Source organism: Ambystoma mexicanum, chromosome 14, assembly GCF_040938575.1.
Source record: "Ambystoma mexicanum isolate Mex_15411 chromosome 14, UKY_AmexF1_1, whole genome shotgun sequence".
NCBI classification, from domain to species: Eukaryota; Metazoa; Chordata; class Amphibia; order Caudata; family Ambystomatidae; genus Ambystoma; species Ambystoma mexicanum.
In genome coordinates, this window is record NC_090940.1 from 328,117,846 (window position 1) to 328,141,960 (window position 24,115).

The following is a 24,115-nucleotide window of genomic DNA, read 5'->3' on the forward strand; positions in this document are numbered from 1 at the left end:
TAGTTAGACATCACAATGCAATACAATTTGAGGATTTACAGCACAGACTTGGGCTGCACTGAGCAGAGCACAGTGTGTAGACTAGAGAAACCATCCACACTCGATGCACCCCGATGTCTTAATTGATTGAAAACTAAAATGTCAGCAAGTCTCTCTCTGAACAACCCTAATCAACCCCTCCAGCTGAGCCAACGTGCCGGGGTGCACCTGAAAAGGCACACAGTGTCCCCACGCCAGAGCCGTAGGACGTAGGAGTCCCACTCCCTTATTTAATGGGGCACAAAATTGACATCCCAAAATCAGATCATGATATCACAACAATAGAGCATACACAAACACTATGCAGAAAGTTATAGGGCAAGATATGAGGCCTATTCCCATCTTCAGTCGCCCCCCCCTTTCCCCCAGGGACAATCACAAAGGTGAGTAGCAAAGCCCTACAGTGAACATTGCTAGGATCAGAATCACAATGGGGGGTGGGTAGGGGAGAATGAAACAGTGGGGAGCAGGAGTACAGCAATAGAGCAATGCAAGCAATAAAATAGCCAGGAAAGATGGCAGGAGCTTACCTGAGCCAATGATGGAATGGCGCCTAGGAAGTGATCACAAGTGGAAGCAGAGCTTAGCAAAAAAAAGCAGCTGGGCCAAAAGTTCAGGAGAGAATCCCGTGAAAGCAAGAACACCGGGGATCAGAACCTAGGACAGAATAACAGTAGGTGGTGGGGCATGTCTAAGGATAGGACAGAAATGCTTACGAACAGGACAGTGGGAACACAACCGGAGAACCCCAGGAGAGAGAGTTCCTGCAAAAGGAGGACGCATGGAACAGAGTTCTATATATAAGGCACAGTTGTGTAGACCTATAGTATAGCTCAGCAGGAGAGCAGTGCCAGCAACAAGCAACACTATCATGAGATATCATGTGGACGGATGGGAGGAGAACCCAAAGAAAGCAACGCATGCTTATGAAAAATTATATCATCGCACAGCAGGGGGAGCAATAATACAATAAAAAAAACAAAAGCCATATGCTCATATTTGCAGTGGAATGGGGCAGAGGAAATTGGGGCGATGCACCTGATCGGGAAGAAGTGTGATCGGGGAAGAGCAACACAGCAAATAACTACACAGGAGTCAGTCACCCTTGACCACACTGGCTGCTCAGCAAAAAGACTATCCTGGGGCACAAGGTCAGGGGGAGAGCAAGATGACAAGTACGGGAGGGCAGGCAGCGTGTCTGGGAATGAAAGCCCACTGGGCCTGGGGGTTGCCGAAGTCTTGAAAGCTACACCACTATGTGGGAAGGACCTTACGCTGTCCAGGGCAATGCGCAAAGCAATCAACCAGCCCTGGCTCTCGTGCCACATATCCGGTTGCACGCTGGCACCTGCAGTTCCAGATTTATGAACTACATGAAAGCAAAATGACAAGTGCTGGCAATGCAGTAACCTACAGAACTTGGCGCCAGGCGAGGTCAGTTTTAGCACACCTCCACGAATCAGGCATGTGAAAAAAGAAGCGAACGTTCAAACTCGCAAGCATTTACACGTGCAGAATAGTTATGTGGCAGGAGGAAAAACGTGCGTGTGTGTGATTTTCAGAGCAAAAACCAACTGAGTGGTATGAAGAAAAGGGAAGAATAAAGAGAGGCCAGGGATTGCAGCAGAAGAGGTGGCAATGAAGTGGATTCATCCGATGGGGCCAGGGTCACACATTTAGATCACCAGAGCACTCGAGGAGCCTGCATGCATGCACTGGTATTATGGTTCGGCCCCTTCATCTTAGGCAGTCAATACAATCCGTTTCCGTTGTCATTGGTTGGGAAATAGTAACTTGTTACATTAGCCTGGGAAAGGTCCACAATCGACCTGGTCAAAGGAGCACACCCCCCCCCCCCCCACTACTATTAAATGAGTACATTTCCACTTTATGCTGCATGTGGTGCCAGATGACTCCGCCAGTCAAAAGGAACCTGGTTTGGAGCAATGGGAATGAGGAAGGGGACGCCTTCCCAGAATGCAGGCTCTCATATATAGCAATTCTATGTCTTTCTGCTGACATAAAAGCCTTTCAAGGTGAAGGCGTTCTTATAGGTTAGACCCAGTGTAGCCACTGGCACACTTGGGCATGTGGCGGTAGAGACTTGACCGACTGATTGACAGATGGGCAACAGTAGTTCCCAATTGTTACTTTTGGAAGTACCTGGCAGCATTCGGCATTAGCCACGCACTTTTATTAGCTGCCCAGGTACTTGAACCATTTACTCACTTGCTACCACCAATGGTCAATTAATGCCACGGATCAACGCAAACATTTCCACTAAAAAATAAGGAGGTGGAAAGGACAGAGCTTTTTTTGGTCGAAAAAAAATGCGGGGGGCAGACCCCGACCCTACTTCCCCCTACCTTAAGTTATACCCTTAACCCACCCCATATATATATTTTTTTTAAAAATAAAGTGGTACACAATCTCATAAAAATTCGACCAAATAAAGGTGGTCTTTTCCACCGAGTTATTTTCTTATTCAGTGTTTGGTGGTAATACCAATAGCACTACAGCAGAGCCTGCCAAGTGCCCTTCCCATGCCTACACAAGTCCAGACCGTTGGCATTGCCAATGCTTGTTCACTGATGGTTTCCACACCTGCTTAGCATTCGCTCCATTACCTAAAGCAGGGTCTCCTACTGGCCCCATATGTTCTGAAGCATACATGCATTCTACAGTCCCCATTGCTGTAGAGGGAAGGGATCGGATGCAGCCCTCCCCTGTTTACTAGATGAAGCCCCTCATTCGAGGGGGCTTCATGTGTTGTACTGCCTGCACACATACACAGCAAAACAAGTCGTTGGCTATACATGCAGGAAAGGCAGCCCCTAAAGCGTTAGGCACTGTAGATGGGGCACCCCCGGGCGGGTGGTGCATGGAAATGGACCCACGGGCATCTCGGCATGCACTGCTAGGCTCATTTGTTGGCACTAAAGGGCTATGCCGGGGTGAACGTTTCTCAAATGCAGGGTCACATTACCTGCGTTTTTTCAGATTGCTTTAATCTTGGAAAAATGTTTTTAATAAAACCCAGAGTGCTATTCGGTTTCATGAAAGCGAGCCACAGGGAAAGATTGAGAGCAGATGTGGAAATGTGGGCGTTGCCCGCATTTGGATAATCTCGGCCAGTGTTCTCTGGAGTGGCCTGGAGCGCAGATGGGGTATACAGAGCTGCTTGCTAGGGGGGAGGGGGGCGTGATGTGGCACAAAGACTTAAGAACCGCGCACGCTTCCGAGCACCACCCAAGAGAGGTTCTATGTTTTAATAACCTATGCTGATTGTGAAAAGAAAATGAAAGGCAGTAGGTAAGAAAACAGAAATCGCCTCCCTTCCGTGTTTCTAAGTGTGAGAATGAATCATTACGAGTTTGCCAGAATCTCGGCGGAAATACCACTGGGATAGCAGCAAACGGTAATACAGTTACCGTCACATGGCTGCCAGTATTACTGGCATATTAACCGTGCCGACTCCATCTGGGGATTTTGCCTGTATTACTGGCAACAGTATTACTGTGCCGGTAATACCAGCAGTTTTTCCCGGTAGGGGTCGGATTTCATCCATCCCGTGGCAAACGTTATTACCAGCACTTTATTACCAGACCGGCAACTTGTAATGACCTATAGTAGCAATCGGATTTGCAAAAATCAAAATCTGGAACCAGGGATGAAGGCAGCGACTCAGTTCTCATGCAGGCTTGACAACTAGAAGTTGTATTTAAACACTCTTAAAGCCACACAGGTTCTCGACTTCATGACGCCTGTCTTTTGGAAGATTGTTTGTCAATTTCTGAATCTGGAAACGCCCAAAAAGGGCTTGACTCAAGCTGTGCACACATCCTTGAAATAACGCCCACGTGGATGCTTTGGCTGGGGTGGCTTCCAGCAGGAAGTGTTAGCAAGCGCACTGCCTGTCTGGCCTGCACTGCCGCTCAGTGCATAGTCCCCGACCATCTTAGCATGAATTATTAAGAGCGGCAATATCGAACCGCTCACTGGCTCAGGAGGCAATTGAGCTACATTGTGCTCGGGGCCTTTGTGGCCGATTACTGCCCTGCTATTGAAAGGAGTGTGTGGTTTAATCCATTGGGCAAGAAGACACAGACAGGAAGTGATGTCATCTGACACTCACCCCTAAAGTGACACCACAAGAAGCAATGGAACACAACCTTTCACCCCTTTACAAAACAGGAAGTAACATCACAGAGCATGGCTTTAAGTACACTATGAAAACTATGGTTACGTTATCATTGTAAAGTGATATACATTGCATACAAGAATGGATCACGATATGTATAGTTAATATCAGTGCGTATAGGCCCGTATTACCAAATTTCTGTGAATGCAAGCAGACGCCCAAGGCCAAACAATAATGTGTTATTATATAGCACTTACACTTAAGTGCTTCTTTTATAACAAATACACATACAATATCACCCAACCTGTGTTGGTACTCATTTATCAACCTCAGCAGGATGAAAGGATGAGTCAAACCTGCAGATCACACACATTGAGGCACCAAGCACTCTACCCACTGAGCTATCTTGCCAGCTATAGCTACCAGAAAACCAGCTACTCCAGAAACAAAGAACAGCATGTTGCTGACCACAACCCAGGAGCGTCAATTTATAAAAATTAAAAAAATGGGGTAGCAAGGGAGAATTCAGGGGTCCCAGTTGCGACCCCTAAATGACGTCCTTGGTTTTCTGAAGCTGCAGTTTGTTTACATTACACATTCTCCTCTCAATATGGGAGGTGCTCTTAAGAGTGCCTGCAAATCACCACCAGACAGCTTAGCAGGAGATTAGCTCTACCAAGCACTATTCACTATAAGTACCGTGAAAACGGCACTTCACCCTCCCAAAGTGTCTTTGATAATGCAAGAATATTTCAAAATGCCTACTGTAAAGTCCTAAAGACATTAATTGAACATGCTAAATGTTAAAAAGGAGAATGCTTTTTGTAATTTTAACCAATGTTGTCAAATTCACCTGAGTGGTTGTGCACATTTACAAGAGGTCTTCCAAGTAAAGTGACTTATGTTAAGGTGGAATGTCAACGAAATGGCCATACACACCAATATATGCAGAAAGCAGCCTATTAAAGTCTTTTGTTTGGGTGAAATTGTTGTCCAGGATTTTTTCATACCCTCTCACATCAAAAAATGCCCCAATAGCCTGCTTTTAGATGACGTCATGGGGGAAAATATTAAGACGTGAGGTCACCATAGCAAACTGGCATCTTCCCTGCATCCCTCTGGTCTGAATGCGGAGTCTACCGCGCTCCAAGGTGAGCGGGAGCAGCAGGCCCATCGTAGTGGCACACCCCTCCAGCTCGCTCAGTGGGCAGTGCCATGCTTGCCAGCAGGCCTGGGTGTGGTTGACTTGACACTGACATTTAGGCTTTCTACCGCCCCCTTCCCAGCTGCTCGTACCACATTGCTTTTCCATGTTTCATCTTAAAAACCTACAAAGCTTGAGATTGTGGGAAATCCCAATAAGTATGGGATGTTCACAATCTATTGCCCACTTTTCTAATGTATTGTTACTCCATGGACATGCAACAAATGAGATTTATTTTTTAAAAAAAAGCGTTTTACAGGTCCTGGCATTCAGCTCATGCCAATTTCGCATTTCTTCAATGTGCTTCTATTGTTAATTGCACATTTATAAATGTAAGACTACAAGAATGCAAAGAGTTATCAGAGCTTAATTTATGTTCCGTTAGAGCACCAGCAGGCTTAACAGTTTACACCTCGCAAGAGACAATGAGAGTTTTGTACGCTCCTCCGGTTTTACACTACACTGCTCCAAACAACTTACCACTGCATCCCAGCACTAGACACACAAGACTCCCTCTTTGGACACGCCTGCAAGCTCTGACAGAGAACACCTACAAACTGACCCACACTTAGAGCGCAGGGTACATCCGCACTGCACGTATCAACACATAAGTAAAGCTTCCTTGCATGTGCCTTCTCTCCCACCGACCGCCCTCCTTCAGATCCACCAGAGCGTCCGCAGACCATGCTAGTGGCAGCGACATGCGGTATAAATCCCAGGAACATGACAAAACAATAAAAATGAAAAGCACCTTCTTAGGTCTCTCAGGGCTGCAAGACTTAATTAATATGTTGATGGGAAGATGGCCTCCACTTGAGCCTTCTTTGGGGAACGGATTGACATGAAGTGCCAGGTAGTGTGAGTGGCACACTCGTCTTTTTTTTTTTTTTGTTCTGTGTGCTTTTGTGCGGACACCACCTTCCCAGCACCTACTGTGCTGGTGGATTTGCAGAGCTTATGGCATTAAAAAAGGGAAAACAGGGTGTGTTAGGGAAATTGTTCTTTTTGTAGCTTCCTCACCATAGATTTGGGACTTCCAGCGTATTTATTTATCCATATCTGGAATCCTGGCAGGTTTGAGGCGAGCAAAGCCTTTTTAGCTTCACACTTACAGCACTGCTCAATATTGGGGGAGGGGTGGGGGCAGTGGGCAATCATAAACGACTTTGTTTCCCCATTGTTAATTTTGGCTAAAAGCCACCTCCATGCTGAGACTATTGCATTAGAGTGTAGATAGGTTATTTGCCCAACCATTGACTGCCCACGCCCATTCACACCCAGTTCCTGCACCCAAATACCTCCTCATGGGAACTCTTTGAGCTTGTTTTAATCAAGCCGTGCTATCAAACGTTGCACTCAAAGTGCTTGCTGGAGCTGTAAATGTGGAACTGGTGGGATAAAAATGCCTTAACTAGGTCTGCGCTCAGCCACATTTATAAGCACTATGCGCGCCCTTCATTGAAGTCCTGTTAAAACGAGCATTGGAAAAGCCAACAGTTAGCTTGTGTAAGTATTAGGCATTTCCCATGCCAACACAAAAGCCCACACTTATTTTGTATCACACACCACATTAATTGTCTGGCACAAATTGTAGGCCTTCGTGATGTGCATGGGACAGCCTGGTGACATTAAATCATGTTTTCAACTTTTTTCCCCCCATGCTCTACAGTGCACCATCCTTTGCACAGTCAGAATTGTGAGCAACATATCCTCATAAAGGCTGCACATTGGGATCAAAGTCCTGCCCTTTGACCATCTTTTTTTTGTCCAGACAGCTCAGAAATATCCTATGTGGGCATGCACGTCACAGGGTCCTGCTCAGAAATCTATCCCAGTGCTTTGTGTGACGGAACTGGGACTAGCTGCTTCCAATCCACATTTCTCCCAGTGGGTGTCTGTTGCTGCGTAGATGTGAGGTAAGTGGCTGCTCACTATTGGGCAGCTCTTACCCATTTGAATGGACCAGATCTATGCCACTGGAGAGCTACAACAACCGGCCCAGCCTCAACTAAGGCTAAGATGAAAGGGTCTTGCGCTATTCAAGGTTTATCAGTAGAGGCAAGAATCAAACCCTCATTGCACAAGCCATCTACGGACCATCCTCAGCGCCATTTCCTGCAACAAGTGAAGTCCAATCAGTGCCTTCCTTCCTTGGATCGGCGTGATCAACTAGTCCAGTTTCCTACATAATTTCACTGCCATTGGTGGACTTCAAGTTTCAGGACCCTCGTGCGGATTAACCATTCACTGACCAGGTACATCTGATGCAAAAAAGACCACCATGAGTTGAAACTTAAGACACTGCACTGCTCCAGGTTATGGCCCAGAAACATTGCATGCATCTCTAGATGGGCCACCTGGAGCCAGTTTTGTGTCAGGCCAGTCTTCTAGAACTGTCCACACACCAGATTGTAACTACTAGCTATACCAAAACCTGACAAACTTCACCACTACACCTGTAACCCCTGGGCCACCACCCAGTACCAAAATTATAGGTCAAAGGCCCCAGCAACAGAGTGTCCCAGGTCAAGATTGCTTGGGGTGTGAGTGTAAATGCCACTCTGTGCCCCCACCCTCCTGCAGAGTGATTGCATGGCTGGCCATAGCACTTTCCTTTTCTTGGCACTGAAGTTATGGCCTAGGATTCCCAACTGGGTAATCCCTCCTGTGGTGGAATTGGAGTGTGGTCAGGGCTAGCCGGATAGGAGCTCTAACAGTCTCCAAAAACTTCTCCAGCAATAAACATCCCAAGTAACTTTACCTATACGCGTGGGAGTCGGAAATCGTAAGCGAGTATAATTTTCAAGCATTGAATGAAAGTTTCTTTCATTGCTTGCAAATTCTGCTAGTTCGCACTTTTAGACTACCAATGTCCCCTAAATGCATTGCTGCGAGTGCAAACGAGAATCATTTACAAACAGTAGTAGGGACATATTTGGGAACATTTAGTGAAGTCCTCTGTTCACACAGGACAGCCCAAACCCCACATACAAACACTGAAGCTGACCAAATGAGTATATATGGTTCCTGGTTTGCGCTCGTGTTGTGCCCAATTAAACCGCCACCATGTCCACTTAAACGTGGTGTGCAGTCTATGTTCCCAGAATCCACTTGTATGCAAAGGAGAAACCCACATTGGTGATTTGTCACCCTCCACTTTCTGAAAGAGATGTATTGACAGAATTAGGGCGATCTAGCCAATATAGTGTACTATCCAAAGCTACATTTACCATATGCTTACTGAAGCCTAGGCAGCCACCTAAATCCTAAACTGGCGAAAATGCACACATCTAAACTATTAGAACCTCCTACACATTGACTGCGGTCACCGAGGGCGTTCCAACCACAAAGCACGTTGAGGCCATACAAATGGGGAAAGAGCGCTATTTCAATGACAATACAATATGCAGACTGGATGGAAACAAGGCCACCCAACACCATACTAAGTAACTCAAAATATATTCTCATGATGCATTATCACAGAACATTTAATCTTTTAACTTGCAGATTAATAAAACACAGCAACACTGCTGTTTGAGGACCAAGTGTGTAATGGCTGTGTAACGCCCCAGCAGTCCTTTTTTTTGGGCCTGTTGCACAGAAACCCTCCTCCTGTCTGGATTTTGCACTTAACAGCACACACAAGTCCTACACCAACAGCGCAGTGAGCGGATAAGCGAAGGACAGATGAAAAGGCCAAAATAGACCCCCACACGTTTAACATAGCTCTAGTTGAACGAAGGAAGCTCACAAGAGTGGAGAGAAAAAGAAAAAAAAAATGTAGAAAAGGTGCATGAGAAAAGAATAAAATACACCCAATGGCAATGCTCACTAAAATGTACCAGCAGGATGCAGAATTAATGTTAAAGGCTCTTGACAGCAAGAAAAGCGAATTTCTGTGCCCTGTTAAAGACGATGGGAAACTCACCTGGAATAGAGGAGATAGATCCAATAAGTGAGCATTGCTGGATTCAACATTGAACCAACTTGTAGGCGGAGAAAATGACCACAACAAAATCTCTTGCTATAGCTAAAACACCTGGGTCATGGATATTCATGCGATATAGATAACATAAAAGAGCATATTTTGAAGATCAATAGCTCATGAGCGCCAGGCCCAGATGGCCTCACTAACGTAACGAACATCCAGAGGATTGGGCCAGATTTATATACAACCTCTTAGATCAGGTCACCAGATTGCAACAAATACCACCATCATGGAGGACAGCAACTGTGGTCATGCTATTGAAAAAGGGCGAAAGGGAAAAGCCCAAAATGTATCGACCCATCGCCCTTTTGGATTTAATAGGAAACATTTCGGCTCCACGATCCTAGACCACTTTCGAGACCGGTGCCTAGAAACGGTTTCTAAGGACCCGTTCCAAACAGGGTTTGTTAAAGGTATCGTGACATCAGTAGATATTATGATACTCAACATGTTAAATGGTCGAACGCAAGAAAAGACCAAGATCTTTGTGGACTTAGTCCAAGCCTTTAATCAAATAAACCGCCAGAAATGATGGCAAAAACTCCAGCAATGTCCAGAGGCCTTGATGGGTCCCCATTAGTGGCGATGCATTCCGGCACGTCTGAGAGTTCAGTTGGACCGGTCGGGCAATTTGTCAGACGAAATCCCAACATGGGAGTAAATCGGTGCTGCCCAATGGCTGCGGCTCAGTTTAATTTCTTTCTTGCGGACATGAATTCAGCCCTATAGATTAGATCTTTTCCTTTGAAGGTGGGGGAGTGCTGGTTGTCACGTCTACTACATAGACGATGTGATCTTAATAGACCAAACTCCAATCGGCCTACAACATCATTTGGATGCTCCCGATCAGTACATCAAGTCGAACGGCCTAGAAATAAAGGAAAAACAAAGACAGAGCTTTCGGAACTCAAAAGGCAAGAATCGGTTCTCATGGAGTCTGGATGGCGAGAAGATTGAACAACTGAGTGCATTCAAATTTCTAGGGGGTGTGGCTTAGTGATTCACGAGCAGACACTCCAATGATGAACCATTTAAGAGAGAGAACGAAAGGCATTGGCAGGCAAAGGCCCTAAATAATATGTTTAATCTCGGCAGTGTTAACGTTTTACAAAGCGAAGGTGGCCGCATCATTGACATATGGCGTAGAGGCACTGTTCCAAATGCCGGAGAAGGCCTGCCCCCAGTTAGAGGGTCTATTTTGGAAGACAGTATTAGACCTATCATCTATTCCAATACAGACGTTTTGTCGTGAGCTCGGCCTTCCATCTTTAAAATACACTGTAGAATGAAATGAAACAATCTAATGCACCATCATCTCACGACCATTGATCCTGGATTTAATATGCAAGGAAATGAATTCATTATTTATCCCAACGCTGAATAATTGGTGTAAGAAAATATTGAAGGTTGAAGAGAAGAGCTGATGAATGACCCTATGCAAATAAAAGAAATGAACACGACTGGATACTAAGAGCGGATTCAGCAGTCCAATATCAATTATCAACACACCCAGCTGCAGAACATCGGAAAGTCAACACTTTACCAAAGTATCTAAAATCGCTTTCCGAATATAGGGTTTCTGGACTATTATCTAAGAGCACGCTTGAACGTTCTCCCAACTAATGAGATCTTGGCAGTGAGAGGGTTAACATCTGGGAGAATTGACATCAACTATTTGATACTAGACTCTGAAGAATGATGGAGTCATTTAATGAATGGAAGCAATCCAAAAAATGATGCAGTGGTGACATTTTTTAAGGAACTGTTTGAAAGAAATTAGGAATAGATCTGTTTCAACATTTTTTTATTTTTCTTTGCCAAACATTGTAAACTTATTAAATGCAACAAAAAAAAAGTAAAACACTGCGTTAGCCAAATGGTAGTTTCTAATTCTAAGAACTCACAAGGAATGATCTGTAATGCTTTTCTGTTCCACAAATGCAAACATAGAAGGAATTTACTGAAGATATGCAACACATTCTTTGCCAGATAAACCCTTTCTTTAAGAGCATGGAGAGGAGGGGATTACATGGCATTGAAGCAGACATTCGCCCAGAACTGCATACTTTGTTCCAAACAGCACCAGCATGCAGGGAGATTAGGAGAGGGAATAGTTGTGCACAAGTTTGTGTAGATCTTTCCAAAATTCATATTGCCAAATCAATGACACTGAGGAAAAACTTCCAATAATTGTACGTTGCCAAGCCCCATTCCGAGTATACTATCATGAAAGGAGTGTAGTGGCAGATGGGCAATGTGGTTACAGGTCTTCTGTAACAGAATTGAGTCAATCTTCGCTTGACTTGCCATATTGTTTGGGACCAGCAAAAGGATGGAGGAATGAGGATCATGCTAATGCAAGTAAGCTGTGGAGCGCGAGATGCACCATGCCAAGCAGCGAGTTTCCAGACATGCAACCAGTGTGCTGTACAGACAATTACCACGCCCAGGTAGCAGGAGAACAGGGCACAGCTGAAGAGATGTGGCAAAGGTTTGGTCGAGAGGCAGAACTACACTGGAACCAACCAGCCCTCCAAAGTGCTTCCAGGTGGGAAAGCGTGCACAAGTCAACTTAGTGATGAAGAGCAAACTGGATGGATATAGAAGGGAGGTTCGTGCATCTTCACCTTTGTGGTGGAGACACGATGCATAACTCAAATCGTAACATCTGTCAAAGTTACTGAAAAGAGAAACGCTGCATGCTAGAACCAACTGAGAAAGGGATTGATACAAGTGCTGCATGTTGGAACCTGAAGGAAAAGTGCATACAGCCAATTGAATAAAGGAGAAACGTTGAACAACAAGACTTGGAGGCAAAATGATTAATTATGAAATTAGGAAAATAAAGAAAAATATGGAATCGTGCAGCTCAGATAAAGCGAGTACTGGAACTTGTAAAGGCACTTCTACCAGAAAGGGAAATACTGCATCCCGAGACTACAAGTGGAGACTAATACGACAGAAACTTGAAATTTAAGTCCCCGTGGAGATATATAAAAAGTTTGTTTTGTTGGGTGGGGTTGAAGAATATCAGCTCAATATGCTCTGTGCCCTCTTCTAATCAATGGGTTTTGCCGTGTCGCATGTGCGTGAAAGTAAACGGAGAAGAGTCCCCAACTCCGTATAAATTCAGTCAAAACGTGGCTTTCACACAAAAACTGCGCCACTGATTATACAATCAGAGTGTCAGTTCCTGATCCTATGAGTTGGCTCTCCAAAATCTAGAGAGCCTACGCGTAGGACCAGAAACTGACACTTTTCAGGAGGGATTTAACCTTGGTTATAGGGCAGACAGATGATCATTCAAGACGTTATGGGACATACAAAGAAGATAAAGTAACATGTGACAATGTAGCATATAGTGCCCCGATTTGAAAAAGGCACATGACGTGTCTCACAAAGGGCCACAAAGAATCAAAGCAAATAAAACCTGTGAAAGGTGTCCTTGTATAACCACTTGTGCAGTTTGTGTGAAAGCCTTGTTTTGACTATTATAAAAGTTAATTACTTGTTTTTAATACTTCTACAGACCAGAACAATGTAAACGTTCAACATTCATATCAAATGCAAAAATGTCAAAGCACTCAAACCATGGTATTGCTGTATTTGAAGCGTTAATTTGATTTGTAGAGCGAGTGACAACTCCACTTCAAACCTCAAGTTAAAGCTATAGAAGAAAGCGTCTTCTCCCCCACCCCCATAGTTGGCATCCCAACGCAGAACTATGGCACTCCCTACTCTAGTACGCTGGTTTATTTAAAAAAAACAGCCTTTACCTAGGTGTCATACGCTACCTGCTGAACAGTTATCAGGATTTTAAATTTTAGCAGTAAGACTGTAAAGATGGGAACACATCACAAATGCAGTGTCCAAGCAGTTGAGAACCTTGTGCATCAACTACTATGGTATCCCCTGCAAAGAACCAGAAACAACTGGAAAGAGGTTTATTCCACAGACAACAGTCTGAAAACGTTGATCCAGCAACAAAGCTTCATTAACAGTTCCACGGTTCAACCAACATAGCAAGAGGGTCCACCTTCATTCCTAGCAACCAGCCTGTGGAACACCATACACAGGCAACTTCACAACTTGGAAAACCACATGACCTTCAGAAGGAAGCTTTTAAACCCGGCTCTTCAAATCACAAAATTGTGTGGAAATGTATGCTCCAAAAGCATGTCGCAATTGGGTCAAGCTCTCCTCCCCCTGAGTAAAGTAGCACACCCGGGCCCAAATTCAGTTGGATCAGGCTCATTCAGGAGACTTCTATAAACGGACATAAGACATCAACACCACCCCTTCATCAGAGGCCAGGACCAGGCCTAAACTAAGAGGAAACTGAACAGACCAAAACCGTTGCCTCCGTCTCATTCAAGTGTCCTCCACATTGGTCAGAGGATTTGAAGTATTTTTCAATGGCAACGCTAGTAAGCCTGCCTGTTGGCTGAACCCCATCTGGTCGGTCTTGCGTCCTCTTCTGAGCAATGCACCTAGAGGCTGCAAAAAATGGCACAAGTTGTGCTATAGAGGACCCCATATGACAGTCAAAACAGATACGTTATCAGGTTCACTTCTCAAACATTGTGTCCATATTTCATTCAGAGCTCAAAATGTGCACTTGCCTCGAGATAATACTATGGATAAGAAATAGTGTGCATCAGAATGAGGGGGGAGCGCAAATAATTATGCTTGGCTAGTAGCTTGCAACTTGAAATCTTAACCCCTGCACATGGGTAAAGAAAGTTATTTTGTAAAGGGGTTGATTTCCCAGAAAATTCACAACACTGTTGGAGGCAAGGAAATCAATGCCTATAGTTCAATTGGAGTATTTTACTCCAATTGTTTCATTTGGGAGCAAGTTAAAAAAAAAAAACAAAAAACAAAAGTAAAAAAGTAAGTAATTTCCAATGGGAGTATTTTAGAAGCGGGTAAAAGGGGGTTTTAATTGGAAAAGGAATATTTCTTTGCAGCTAGTTTGCTCCGATCAGGCAGTAACAACAGTAGTTTCTTTCTGTGATACTACATGGACTACTGGTCCAAAAATATCCATGGCACTGTGTGGGTGAAAGCAGATGGTCAATGTTCCATGCTTATGGTTTCCTATTTCTTTGGTTAGGAATATTTGTACTCCTCACTTTAATTTATTAAACTATTTGCATATTTTTTTTAAGGCTTAAAAGTGTCTGATACATCACTTATCTGTAGGGCTGCTTGCTTTACACCTTTAATCAAGAAAATGTAAAACATCTAATTTTTGGTTATTCAGTTCAGCATGCATGCAGTTTAAACGGGGCATGGGAAATTCTAACTCTCAATCATCTTCAGTGGTCAGCATTCTACAATGAATGTTATATTTTAGCCATAAAGGACAGGGATGTGTTTAAGCTTTAAACACTAAAGCAGAAGCAAGAATGAATGCAATTAGCACTTGTTGAGCCAGTTGTTGGAACATGGAGCGCTTCTTTTTGACCAATTTAGGCAATCAATGATCCTGTACTGTATGCCTTAATGCTGAATAGACAATTTCAGATTCAAGAAATACGTGTATAGCCTCTTAGTTTCATTTTTTTATTGCAAAAGAATACTAACAAATCCCTGCAAAAGAGCATGCTCCTTCTTGTGCCATGTGCACTCATTTGTAACCGTTTAATTAACAAATACTTGTTCTCCAAGCTCAGGGCTGCTATTGAATACACATACCTGTTTCTTCCAAGGACTCCTTATTGCGCTAAGACGTTATAGTTGTATAGAAAACAAACGTAGTTGTGTTTGTGTACTGCCTGTGAGACATGCCTTTATAAGCATGGGTTACATACCGAAATTAAACCACATAGAAAATGATAATGGATTCTTTAAACTAGAACAAATAACTTAAATGATCTTATTTCTTAAGAACCTGACTTTTGGCACGGTTAATTTTGTCCACGATATTATGGTCAGTACTTGGAGTACACTTGGACAAGACTAGATTCATTTCACTATCATTCTTGTGTTCAATTGCAGCCTCGGCTGCTTGGTCCAAGTCCCCAACTAAGAGGAATGCTTTAACTCTTTGCTCAGGGTTTACTCTGGAAATATATTTTTTTGCCTCAAATCTGTTGTGGCTTTTCACGCATATTTCCACAAATGGGAAATATCCAATTGGAGATTTTTTGCTTTTGGCAAATTTTTCCATCTCCTCCCAGTCCTCTCGGTCTGCCAGAGCAGAAATCTTCAGCCACCAAAACATTTTGTCTGGGATTTTGAATTCCTTGTACAGCTGTTCTGCCTTCTTGTGCATTCCATCCAGTATGAGCTGGTGTACAGTTTCATGCAAAGAAAAATCTAGGTACGTTTTATCTAATTCATCTTGTAAACGACGCTGGATTCTGAGCAGTTTGATTTGATCTTCTGTAGCTTTTGCAGCAAAGTCATTCTTTGCCTTGTTGAACTCATCCACCGCATTTTGCAGAGCCCTCACCCGTTCCTCAATGCCATTTTCTGTTGCATAACTAGAGCGGATGTGAAAGTTACCAAGTTCCTGGTGATCGTCATCTTGGTTGTACAGATCTTTCAAGGTCTCTACTTCCTGATATTTACAGAGTTGTCGATACAGACTTAAGGCCACTGGCTGATTTTGTAGGGTCATAAAAAACTCCCCTCTGTTCAATTCATTTTTCAAATAAGAAACCACTGTGTACACAAGGTCTGTATCCCCACTCTCAATTGCTTTATGCAGAGCAAGTTTACTTCTCTTCATCTTTAATAGTAAAGGCACTTGCTCCCCTGACCTTGGCTCATACTCTAAGAGTTTAATGGCTAGCTCAGACCTTCCGCAGTCGAATGCTTTAGAAGCGATCTCAGAGTATGAGATGCCAGGAGTGTCTCCCAGCTTCTGATTGATGGCCTGAGCTACCTCTTCATCAGATTTTTCCTTCTGCTGCACTTTATAACAGGCCCAATGGGCCAGAATCCGACTGACCCCTTGGAACTCAGATAGTCTTAGGTACTCGCAGATTTTGAGTGCCAGTGGGTACAATCTCCTTAACACCAACCTGTCCAGAAGGATCTCTACCGTAAGTTGCTTATATTGGAGAAAGCTCAGTGGAATCCCGATCTGATAATCACGGACAGCATTCAGGATGCGCAAGTCGTGGCACATCTTCACAAATCCATCTGCAGGGAATTTATCAATGAAGCATTTTCCAAAGGAGGCTGCTCGGAGTAGTGACTTCTGGGCATCTGGCTCATACTCGTAGCCTGCCGCCTCAATGCACTGTTCCACTGCCTCTGCCAGCAACCCTTGCTCCTTGATCTCACGAAGGTACTCATCAGCCTTCTGGCACTCCTTTTCGTACTCTTTCTGGGCCTCTAGAAGTAGGGCCCCTGGGGCCATGGAGGCAATCCTGAAGATATCCTCACTGGCCCGTGGGATCTCGTGCATGAACTCGTGTGTTGATGTGGAAATAATCCGTACACCATCCAGCTCAGCCACCAAGTGGGACTCCTCGTCCAGCACGTAGGAGACGCTATCATTGGAGGTGTCGAGCAGTTCGAGGCTTCTGTCCCACAGGACTAGCAGAGCACGATGGGGGCTGCTGGGCTTCAGGCACCAAGCAACGTTGGACGGTGGGGCACGCTGGCCAGTGCTGCGCTCGCACAGCTTCTCTTTAAGGGAGGAGGCGCCCATCCAAACCCTTCCTGTGTCGGTGAAGAGCGCCAGGTACTTGTGGGTAAAGGAGACTGACATGGCAAGGAAGTTGCCGGCCTGCGGGCTAAGGCCTGGCGGGGTGACAGCTGTGCACGTCGTGCTGTCCAGCAGGTAGAGGTCGGGTCCGGCGGCGAAGAGGATAACGAGTTGCCGCTCGCGATAGATGACTGCCCAGCAGGCAGGCGCCGCCCGCAGTGGGGTGTCGGGCATGCGGCGCAGCCGGAGCTCGTCCACACTGGTGGTGAGGGTGAAGCGGCAGGCGCCGGTCAGGATGGCCAGGCCTGTACCGCGCTCGGTGTGGAAGAGGCGCGCCTGCAGCAGCTGGTTCTGCTTCACCTCGCTGCCCATGCTGAAGTGGCGGCGGTAGCGGGCGGACAGGTCGTGCACCAGCACCGTGCCGTCATCCTGCACGCACAGCAGGTCCTCGGCCGCCGTCCAGCCCAGCTGCACCACCCGGCCGCTCTTCCAGGCGGCGCCTCCCAGCCGCTGTCCCGAGGCCGAGTAGATGTCTAGCTGCGGCCGGCCCCCGGCTGCTTTCTCCGGGCGTAGCAGGGCGATGGGGCCGCCGTACGGGGCGGCGGCCAGCAGGCTCCCGCGCAGGTCTGCCTCCTGCAGCCCCCAGCTCATGCTGTAGAGCTCCAGCTTGCGGTAGTAGGCGCGCCCCAGCGGGTTCCAGTTAGCCGTGTAGCAGGCCATCCTTGCACCGGGAGCAGCGCCGTTAGTATGACAGCGGCTCCTCCTGTCACCGGAGGCTGCTCACGTGATGGCGGTGTATGCGTGACACATCGCTGTACGAGAACGTCAAAACAACTAGACCGCGCGTCTCGCTCTCTGTGACCGCCTCCAGGCGGCATCCATGACAGAGGGAGGGAATCCCTTACAAGTGTAATATGCACCGCCCAGGCCACGCCTCTACGGGAAATGAACCTGGCTCGCGCACAATTAAAATGAAAGCAAGTGTTACTATCACACCATCGCGTTTCACGGCATTCTGTCAAAACACTTGAGTCAAAGCTATTACTAACCAACGCCTTGAAAGTGTGAAGCGTTAAGACCACGATAGAGGTAGGAGGCTTATGAGCGAGAAAGCTTCCAGTAAGTAAGGATACATTATAGCGTTCTTCGTCCAGTCCTGCAGGGCTTTTGGTTGATTACCAATTTGGAGGGAGCGTATATGTTTATGCTCGGAATTTACTAGTCACACTTGCCTGCTTCTCAACCCTTTCTGTCCCAGTGGCAGTACTGCACATTATATAACTTGTGTATCGCACCCAGCGATGGGTCGGGGCGGGGGAGCCCAGGGAGGGTATTTTACATTTTAGTCACCCACCCAACTCCCCCACCCCACCATAAATGCCTCTCAGCCCTTCATAACACCTGGAAAATATGCCAGTTTCCTATAATGTTGCCAGTCAAGTATAAAATGCGCACACCTTTGAAACCTAAAATAATTTACATTACTATTTCCCATAGAGTGCACAATCAACACAGGATTTTACAGGGCTCTTGCATAGACCCCGAACTGGGCTTGTGTCTCGCCATTGAGCCTAGCTACCACCCCTGTGACATTTAAACTGAACGGACCGCAGCATTTTAAAATAAATATAGAGTGCACATGGATTTCCCTGGATTGGGGAGCCGGATCAAATACTTTAATTTTTTGCTGGATCAGGGAGGATCTGGCCTTTTGCCAGCACCGCCCAGGGCAGGTGAAAACATAAGATTGACTTTTTAACTCGTGACAGCCCATTGAATTGTATCAACGTTTTAGGGGTTTGGCTGGTGAGTGTACGGGTTCCTTGGCAGGTGACACCCACCAAAAGTGTGTGAGCTGGAAGGAATGCACTTCTGACAGTATCACTCAGGGTTCTACTTACTTATAAAACAGAGCAATATGTTTAATGGAAAAATCGGCAGTCTCCCACCTAAATCGGGAGGGTTGGCATATATGTAATGTGCATAACCCGTCTCTTTTGAAAAATATTTTATGAAGGCTGTCCGCATCACTCCCTCCAGATGTGGAGGCTTTAAGCTCAACACGTGAACATGTAAAATCCATCAACCATGGCAATGCATTGTGGAAGTGTAGATTTAAAGGTCCGATGATGGAGAAAGCTTACATTTTAGAAAATGAAATATTGTCAGTCAAAAGGACATTTGATTTTTGGGTGCGTTGATCACATATTTACTTTGAGCCCCCCAAATACCCCGGTTTAAAACAATTATGAAAACCCATTAAAGATCCAAAGTGTGGTGTTTATTCCTTTGATTGTGTTAATCGTAAAAAACACGTCACTTTGTTAAATTGGTGTGCTACGCTTATTTTTTAAATTTTTTTTTTATTTGCGTTAACAAAATTTAATTGTTTTTACAAAAACTGATGCAGCTCCTTTCGATCCTTCTTTTCCTTTCCTGGTTCATGTATTTGTACTGTTGCATTTCTCCTGCTATTCTTGGTTGCTTATTTATCTATCATTCCCACTCTTGGTCAATTTTTTCCAACTCTGACTGTAGGATTTTGGTAGTGGCAATGGTCCAAGCAGTTCTTTGGCCACTGATCATATGCGGCCACCAGCTCGAATTCTTCAGGGACCCCGTAAGGTTCTAAGACCGATTTTAGATAGCTTTCTCGTATTGATTGAAGTGCCGTGCATGCAGTTACTAAATGGCGGATTGATTCTGATTCGGCCTCCTCCTTGCATAGTCTGCAAGTGTTCGTGATTTCCAATCCTCTGATGAAGCGGATTTCATTCGTTGGCAATATTTTCAGTCTTGCTCTGATAAAAAGATTTCGGAGTTTTTTGCTTGGGAATTTTTTGTAAATTTCCACGGGATCATTGATTTTCCTTGCAAAGGGTGGCAGATGCCTTAGAAGCTTATTCTTTGCCGCATTTTCTTGAGTCTTGATCCAGTCTAGTTCAAGTTTTTTTTTTGATTCTCAGTGGGTTCTGCAGCATTTCAGACTCTGAACATGCAACGGATTCCAGCTTGAATTCTCTCTTTGAAGCCCAGGCAGTAAGCAGTTTTGATCTGCCTAACTTGAGTTCTTTTTGAAGCAGGATATACAAAGGCGAAGCTTCCGGGAGCAAGATGTTTCTGTAGAGAGACATGCTGTTGTTTTCGGCCCGGGCCTCCAAGGAAATTAGGCCTAGCTCTCTCCTGATGGCCGACATGGATGTGGAGTTTGGTAGAGACAGAACTGATCTCCAGAAGAATCCTCCGATCTTTACCCAAATATCCTCTGGGAGAGCTGGAATGGCTTCTGCTCCGTACAATAAACTGGGAACCACTTTTAACTTGTAGTAGGTTAGCAGCGGAATCAAGGAGAACCTGCCGAATTTATTGTATAGCATTCGTTCTTGGGTTGCTGAAGATCTTGCTTTCGACCATATGAAGCGCTGCATGCAGGTTTCTGAACGTGAGCTGTCCAGCATGACGCCCAGGTATTTGAATTCCTTCGCAACTTCAATAGGGTTGCTTTCTAATTGCCATGACGGGCACTTCGAATTAGAGCTGGTTTTGTTTCTTGGATTTTTTTCCCAAAATCATTATCTTTGTTTTCTTGACATTGATTTGCAGTTTGTTCGATTTGATGTAGCTTGCTAGATTGGTTAGTTGTCTTTGCAGGCCGATGGGGGTTTGGTCGGCCAGGGTGATATCATCCGCATAAAGTAGTCTTCCGATTGCCACTTCTCCTATTTTCGGAGGAAAACTTTTCGCCATTTCTGCAGTGACATTGAAGACTCCTAAGAAGGCAGTAAATGAGGCCGGGGCGAGGGAACAGCCCTGTTTTACACCCCTGGACGTTGGAATTTCTTCTGACAATAGGCCTTTAGTATTCAGCTTTACTCGCATTGATGTACTCGTATGAAGGGCCTTAATTGGATTCAGTATCGCCTTAGGACAATTTGCGGCTGCCAGTTTGTTCCACAATAGTGGTCGGTCCACAATATCGCAAGGCCTGTGAGAGGTCTACGAAAGCGAGGAACAGCTTTACGGCTCCATCTTGTGATTTGCTTTTGAGAGTACTGAGCAGCATGATGTTAACGATGATTCCTGAGTTTTTCCGGAATCCCGCCTGAAACGGATCGTTAAGGCTCGTTTTCTTGAACCAGAGTTGAAATTCGCATAGCAGGAGAGAGGCGAACACTTATTGTATCAAGAAGTGCAATTGGTCGGTAGTTTTGAGGGTTTGTCCTATCGCCTTTTTAAAAAATCGGGGCTACCACAGCTGTTGTCCATGATCTCGAGAGCAGGCGGCTCTTTGCGCAGGTTTCGAAGACTTTAGAGAGAAAGATGTACCATTCTTCTGGAAAGTTTTTCCAAGTCTACATTTGTCACCCCGTCGGGGCCCGGTGCCCTTGAATTTTTTAGTTTGCTTATGGCAGTTAAGATGGACTTTCTGTCTGCCACGTCTACCCATTCCTCGCTTGTATCAGAAATCCCGCATTCAGAGATTACAATGGGGCCTCCAAAAACTTCGTTGAAGTGGGCCGTCCAGCAGGTTTCACTCACTCTGTTGGTCAGAGACGGCTCAGCGTGGGCCCCCGAGGATTTGATCAGTGACCAAAAGGCTCTTACATTCTTTTCCCCCCATTTTTGCAAGAATTGCTTCTGAGTCTTTTTGGTAGTGGGACAGCCGTCGATTTCTTAGCCAGGCTTTGTATAGTGTTGTCTCTTTTTGCCATTCCAGAAGGGCGGCTTCTGAGTTTGCGATTCTAGCCTTTCTCTTTAGGCGTCTTATTGCAGCTCTTTTCACCACTAGTAGTTTATCATATTGATGCGCTAACTGGTTGCTCGTAGGACATTTTTTGGTTGTCCTTAATTTGTAAGGGCTCAACAAGGGCTGATAGTCAGGTTCAGAAACCCCTTGAGTGGCTTTGTTGTCCAAACTGTTGTTGTATCTAACTGTTAGTTCTTTTATTCTGTGCTCCGTTAATTTCTATCGGGACCTCTGTTGGTTGCATTCAGTTTGGGATTCAGTCCACATAGCTTCCGGGGGGGACACAGTCCAGGTAGCTTTAAGCAGGTTGTGATCGCTTGCGATCATTTTTACGACTTCAAACGAGGTTGCCAGGTTGAGCATATGGTTGCATGTGGAGATATACAGGCCGATTCATGGAATTCCTCACAAAAGTGTCGCACACGGCTGGCGCACAGCGTGCCCGTGTGAATGTCTGCGCCGGCCGCATGCGATAAAATCAATTTCCGCGCACAGCGTATTCATGGATTCTCGCCTCCAAAAGCAGACGTGGCGCAGCGACCCTGCAGCAGCGCCAGTTACGGCCCCAAGAACGCCCTTGCGCAAGGAAAAGCCATCAAGATCGCAAAACCATCGCAAAGGGCCGTGCCAACCCTGTACCAGTTTACCGGACTGGCAAACAGCAAACGCAAAGCGGGGAACACGTATTACGGGTTTCGGGAACACGCGTGCGCTAGAAGTTTCACACGCGATCTGGCCTGGGGGAGCGTGTGCGTTTATTTCAGGGGTGCGAGAGAAGTTCCACACGCGATCGGGCCTGGGGGAGCGTGTGCGTGTATTTCAGGGGTGCGCGAGAAGTTCCACACGCGAATGGCCTGGGCGCGTGTAATTCCGAGGTGCGTGAGAAGTTCCACACGTGATTGGCCTGGGCGCGTATTTCAGGGGTGCGCGAGAAGTTCCACACGCGATTGGCCTGGGCGCTTGTAGTTCAGAGGTGCGCGAGAAGTTCCACACGCGATTGGCCTGGGCGCGTGTAATTCTGAGGTGCGCGAGAAGTTCCACACGCGATCGGGCCTGGGGGAGCGTGTGCGTGTATTTCAGGGGTGCGCGAGAAGTTCCACACGCGATTGGCCTGGGTGCGTGTAGTTCAGAGGTGCGCGAGAAGTTCTACACACGATCGGGCCTGGGGGAGCAGGGTACGTGTATTTCAGGGGCTCGCGGGTGGTTTTACACGCGATCGGGACTGGGGGAGCGGGGTACGTGTATTTCTGGGGTGCATGAAGTGCCACACGCGATTGGGCTGGGTGCGGGTATTCCAGGACTGCGCGGGAAGTTTTACACGCTCGCCTACAACACGTATTCATGGAAACGAACGTGGCCAATCCGGAAACACATACGCCAGCAGGTAGTAGGCGTATGTCCACCCGCACAGCATAAAAGTGCACGCAAACAACAAACAAGCTCAGACGCCAGGATGAACATACCGTTCCTAGCAGCAGTGGCCGTGGGATACCGCAGGAGGAGGAGGATAGTCCGGGCCAGAATTTTTACACCCAGAACCAGCCTTTTTGGGGATGCCTGATGACCATGTGTATGGGAGGTACAGGTTTCCACCTCACATAATACTCGACCTGGTCAGTGAGTGGGAGGATGACCTCACATCAACCACCCTGTGCTCCCAAGCACTCAGCCCCCTGGAGAAGGTCCTCAATGTACTGCACTTCCTAGCCACTGGATCATTTCAGCGGACAAGTGCCATAGTGGGGGGGGTGTCACAGGCCACGCAGTCACGCTGCCTACACCAGGTCTTGGCCATCATCACTGCACGCCCATCAGTCCGCAGGCACATATACCTGCCCAGAACACCTGCAGAAAGGCAGGCTGTTGCCCAGGATTTCTACAGGGTGGCACAATTCCCCAAAGTGCTAGGTGCCATTGATTGCACCCATGTGGCTCTACGTCCCCCCAGGGCAACTGAGCACATCTATAGAAACCGCAAGCACTGGCATTCCATCAACGCCCAGGTAGTATGTGATGCCAAGGGAATCATCACCTCAGTATACGCCAACTATCCAGGCTCCACCCACAACAGTTTCACCTACAGAATGTCTACCCTAAACTGGAACATAGAAGCTGGGCGGCATGGCGATACATGGCTGCTCGGTGAGTATAAATGCCACTGCGCATGCATGCATGTCAGATACTGAGTAATGTCACAACCCCACTAATGATACCCATCACCACCTCCCCAGTGGACAGTGCCTACCCTCTCAGCACTCACATGATGATGCCAATTCGGAACCCCACCACGCCACCCCAGGTAAGATACAACACAGCCCACATTGCAACCC

The 24,115-nt window shown here is 46.1% G+C and overlaps 2 protein-coding genes across 5 annotated transcripts in view; one reads left to right on the forward strand and one right to left on the reverse strand.

The window, feature by feature from the left end:
- Positions 1–24,115, forward strand: part of FRMD6 (FERM domain containing 6) — a 312,237-nt gene that overhangs the window by 69,730 nt on the left and 218,392 nt on the right. The gene's annotated exons all lie outside the window — the stretch shown is intronic.
- On the reverse strand, positions 14,927–17,918 carry VPS16 (VPS16 core subunit of CORVET and HOPS complexes). The gene has a single exon (XM_069637462.1). The coding sequence runs from the start codon at positions 17,756–17,758 to the stop codon at positions 15,254–15,256; it is 2,505 nt and encodes an 834-aa protein (XP_069493563.1). The 5' UTR covers positions 17,759–17,918; the 3' UTR covers positions 14,927–15,253.